General features: G+C 32.7%; 1 protein-coding gene across 1 annotated transcript in view; it reads right to left on the bottom strand.

Annotated features, from left to right (window-relative positions):
• Window positions 1-5,225, bottom strand: part of LOC106466556 (neuroblastoma-amplified sequence-like) — a 159,397-nt gene that overhangs the window by 125,063 nt on the left and 29,109 nt on the right. Inside the window, exons 6-8 of the mRNA XM_022394589.1 lie at window positions 1,681-1,806; window positions 1,307-1,458; window positions 351-488 (exon numbers count right to left, since the gene is read on the bottom strand). Coding sequence (XP_022250297.1) covers window positions 351-488; window positions 1,307-1,458; window positions 1,681-1,806 — 416 coding nt within the window. The remainder of the gene's footprint in view (window positions 1-350; window positions 489-1,306; window positions 1,459-1,680; window positions 1,807-5,225) is intronic.

Here is a 5,225-nt window from a genome sequence, read left to right as displayed (position 1 = left end):
TTACGAACATTCAAAACATTTCCATAAACTTCTTTGATATTCTTTGTGGCCACAGAGGCATTTCCCTTCTTGTATTCAAACACTATTACATGCCAAATATGTGTCTCGTCGTGTGCCATCACTATAAAGGATTAGCGTATACTAAACTTTACACATTATACAGGCTACACTAACGTGACGTTTAGGTGATTCGTTTAACTATTATATGTGATGTGCGTTTTTTGTGGTGGTTAATGAAAGTGTTCCAAAATGCAACATTAATTTCTTAATGACCTAATAGTAAAATAATACACGTTTATCTGCTTTACATCACATGCCACATCGTCATAGTCAATTATTACAAAAATTACTTAGAAAAATCTATTTGCTTCCATAATTCTTGTCTTCTTTCCTGTTCTCTTGCCTTTCTGGTATCATCTAGTTCTTTCTCACTTTCATAGTGGTCTCTTAGTGTGTCATCTATTACATCTGGTTGGCTTACTATAAACCTTGAGTTATGTATAATAAACAAAAAAATAATATTTGAAATATCAACACAAAATGCAGTTCTAACTGAAAAAATGATTGATTACTAACAAAGTTAATGAAGTTAAACATCACAATGTAGTTACAAATCTTAAAATATGAATACTTCATCTGAAAAATTAAACACCATGTTTTAGGAGTAAAACTAAAAAAAAAACCATCAGTTGTCATTTGCACCTGCAAGTAATCAAAGGTAACAAGCTTTAGTTGCAACACAATAAATAAATGGTTTCAATTCACACAAAAGAAAAAATTATATGAAATTTTTATCTTACAAAAAATTAATTACAAAATGCTCAAACAAAAGATCTGATACACTTATCAAATACACCCCAACTCAAATCAAGTAGAAATCATAACATACAGATAAAATATTTGACAAACTTCAAAGTAAAACAGATGTAATCATTCAGTAAAATATTGTGATATTCTTGTTCACTATCAAATGTGCCACACACTGTTTCAACATTACTGCATAATGCTGATTACGTAAAGCAGGTCACACAAGTGAACTATATGAAATGCTTATTAAGTACTGTGTGTCTTACTCATTAGGTATAGCACATGGCACACAGGTGAACTGAATGAAATGTAACATATAATTAAGTACTTTGTGATATATATGTATCATGTATAGCACATGGCACATTTGTAAAATATGTTAAGTATCAGTTAAGCAAAATGTGTTAAACTCATCAGGTGCACAGTGTGACACAAAAGCTGAACAAATAACACAAATATAGCTAGATACATTATTTCAGAAACTTTGAACAAATCCAACCTTCCATTATCTTCTCCTTTTCCAATAGCAATCAATGCCTCCAGGTTTGTACCCTGCAAACCATATTGCAGTAGCTCTTTTGTTGCATCAATATTTTCAGGTACTCTTTCTAAGCATTCATGTAGAACCCATGATCGCTTTGTAATTTTACTCTACAAAAAAAAAGTATTATTACATACTACACTATATTTTTTCCAAAATTTTCACCTTAATATTAATTTCATATTGTTTTTAATGTAATTTATCCTTAGACAATAACCAGACTTGAAAATAAGCAACTCTCCAATGAAAGAGTATTTAACATATAACGAAAAATTAACTAATTAAAATCACACTGAACACAATTTCTATAAATGATAGTCAAAACTACTCACTAAGTAGTCCTGGATGGTTGCTATGGAAACAGGATGTTTTCTCCATTGTCGTTGGTAAACAAGATCACAGTCTAAACCATAGGTTTTGGCTAAAGCTAATGCTTCACCATACTCTTCAGCATCAATCTAGAGACAATTAGGTACAACCAATATTATTAGCAAAGTTTTACTAAAATGATAAATCTTATGTTTGAGCTTCACTAATTACACATAATGATTAGATGATTTTCTGACTTCACTAACTATAACAAACCTTCAGAGAATTTACTTTTTTCTATTAATTAATCTGAGATGTATATAAAACTTTATATATAAAAATAATTTGCATATGCTACAGCAATAACTTGTCACAGCAGATGCGAGCCATTGCTACACAGGTGATATGTTTAGCACCGTATATTTAGTTCACAGAAAATTCCCCACCAACTGACAGTCTAATGCTGCAAAGATAATGAATGATATGGCTTGTAAAATATGTTACAGCCATTTCTGAGTAAGGACAGCAATATTGTTAAATGATGTAGATCCAAAGGATATAAACATTTTAATGAAGGAAAGTGAAAAAAAAAAAAAAATAATTTAGGCTAGCGCACACACTCTGTTACATCCCAAGCCAACCCAACTCACCCAGCAAAGAATTTAAGACAGTAAAAACATACTCTGTCACATTGCAAGTCAATTCAGAAAATGTCCTCATCCATTTGTTTATTTGTTTTTAGCACAAAGCTGTATAATGAGTTATCTGCTCTTTGTTCACCATAGGGAATCAAACCACAGATTTTATTGTTTTAAGTTCTTAAATTTACTGCTGACCCACCTGAGATCTTCTCATCCATAAAATGAAGACTATGGTTATGGAAAAGTACCACAGAATAGCGGAAGAAATTGAAACCAAATTAACCCTATTCTACCACATACCTGTGTAACCCAACAATGTAGTTCCAATGTACTTTTCTACCTTTGGTCAGCTTAATAAGTAATTTCCTCCCATTGTTCCAACTTCATAGCATATTTCAATTTGAATTGCTGGGTTTTCTATCATGTCTTTTGAAGACATATAAGTTAATGTACGACACATTTACTGAAACTGACTTTAGGTGTTGATTTATATGTGTAGATATGCAGTGAAATGTCAATCCCACATAGCACTGCCCACAGTGCAACTAAATGCAAATGTACATGACATTAGAATGTTAAAGTGTAGCAATAGTATCTTTAAAATGTAAAAAATACATTTCAGTGATTAAACAAACTTGGTGTTTAACCTTTTCTAATTTAACAGTGACAGGCTAGAGGTAAGGCAGCTAGACAATGCCACCCACTGCCAATTCTTGGGCTACTCTTTTTTCCAATCAATAGTGAGATTAACTGTCACATTATAATGCCCTTACATCTCAAAGGGCAAGTATGTTCAATGTGATGAAGATTTCATTCTGCGACCCTTAGATTGCGTGATAAGTGCCCTAATCACCAGGTCATTCTGGACTGGTGGGTATCAATGATATCCCTTGATTATATTTTCTTTCTCACAGTGAAAAACTTAATCAAATTGCAAGAAATTTAGGATTAAATAATACCTATTTTCTGATTTAAAAACTTTCATATAGCATGATATAGTTTTCTATAATTTTTCTATCATAAAATTTTCAAAAGTTAGAAGTTTATGATACTTTATTTTTCAAACAAAATAATCATGTTCAATTTTATATTTCCAATTAATTTCAACTAAAATAAAAATTAATTAAAATTAATAGCTGTTCTGATCACATACTGTAAGATCATAAAAGAGTGAAAACAGAAGCTATACAAATAAAATAAGAGAAAGAGAAGGAAAATCAAAGGAGAAACAAAACTTGAAATGGATGATAGTGTTACGCCAGCGGAAGTTACGTGACGCTGCTAACGCATGCGTGAATGAGTTTCTCAAATTATCAGGGAACTCCTCAAATTTTGACGAACCCTCTTCTTTAGTATATAAGCCTGGCAAGAAAAGCCAGCGGCAATGGAATGTATGGTTAAAACGAACAGTAGTCACGATAAGTTATCGAGATTGTAAATCGCTGTGATTTATAGCGTGTATTATAAAAGTCGTTAAGTTGAAAGTGACGAGAAACGCACTGACAGTGGAATTACTGTGAACTAAAAGTTTGTATCGAGGAAGAATAAACTGGTTTAATTAAGAAAGGACTTGTATCGCTTAAGTTCCTCTGAAAGAATTTCTACCGGAAATTAACAAACAAGCAGATACGTAACAATAGTTTCTTAGTAAATATAAACCTATGCTTTGGGATAGGTAGAAAAATGATAAAGAAACCAGAGTGTATACACAAACGTTTTTTTTTTTATGATTATAATTATTATAATATTGGTTGTACATAGTAAAATTTTTAGTTTATTTTGTTCACAACATTTTATCAGGTGAGATACAAGAACTCAGGCTACCAAGTCAATTTACAAAAAGAATCATGTGAGAATTTATAACAATACTAATCTACAAGAATGTGACAAGGCAGCTGAAAACTTAATAAAGTATATTATCAATGAACTGTCAACATAAACAAGGCCTGAGTATTGAAATTCATTCTAAATATCTGGAAAAAAAGGTAGGTCAACTGCTATCAAAAAAGTATGTGAATAACGATACTTCAAGAAATGTGTATGTAATTGAATGTACAGATTGCAAAAGCTGTTATATTGGTTAGACAAACAAACAACTTACTATTTGTCAACAAGAACATTTAAAACCTCCATCTCATGTTTATTGGATACATGTCTAGGAACAATCATTCCTTGAGCAAACAACATTAATAAAATAAAAAATAAATAAAGTCCTATTAATAAAAAACATACCCCTATTCTTAGCAAATACAAAGGTGTTTAATTATATTGTTATATGGTCACATCAGTGGTAGTAACTTCATTAAACTTCACTGTTTCCCTTCTCAAAACCGGGTAGTTTCTTCTTCGACAGTGGCTTTTTCAGGTGACATGTCTTCAGCAGCATCATTTGCTCTGTTGTTCACTTCGTTCCAACTGAAATGTCCTGGACTGTGATAACGCCAAAGCCTGTTGCCATGCACCACCTTTGGCTTACCTCGCCAACCACATTTTATCCAAAAAGTCACGTCTGAGAGACGATCCACTATGTCATATGGGCCTTCCCATGGAGAAGACAACTTAGGAGACTTCCCTTTGGTCTTCCTGGGATTATACAACCACACCTTGTCCCCTGGTACAAAGCTGACTTCAGTAGATCTCTTATCATAACATAACTTCATCGAATCAGAAGACGTTTTCAAGTTCGAACGCACTTGATGGTGAATATCATCCATCCTTTCCGATAACACTTTCACAAACTCTGACACATTTTCAGGCAACTTTTCATAAGGTAGGCATCCTGTTAACAGATCCACTGGCAACCGAAGTTCCTGACCAAACATCAACTTTGCTGGAGTGTATCCAGTGGCTTCATGCTCTGCTGTCCTATAGGCCATCAACAGTGGAGGGGGTAAGACATCCTAGTCATCTTGGCAGCTATCACAAAA

The sequence above is a fragment of the Limulus polyphemus genome, unplaced genomic scaffold (genome assembly GCF_000517525.1).
Source record: "Limulus polyphemus unplaced genomic scaffold, Limulus_polyphemus-2.1.2 Scaffold2300, whole genome shotgun sequence".
NCBI lineage: Eukaryota > Metazoa > Arthropoda > Merostomata > Xiphosura > Limulidae > Limulus > Limulus polyphemus.
This window is presented reverse-complemented; position numbering and strand designations above follow the sequence as displayed.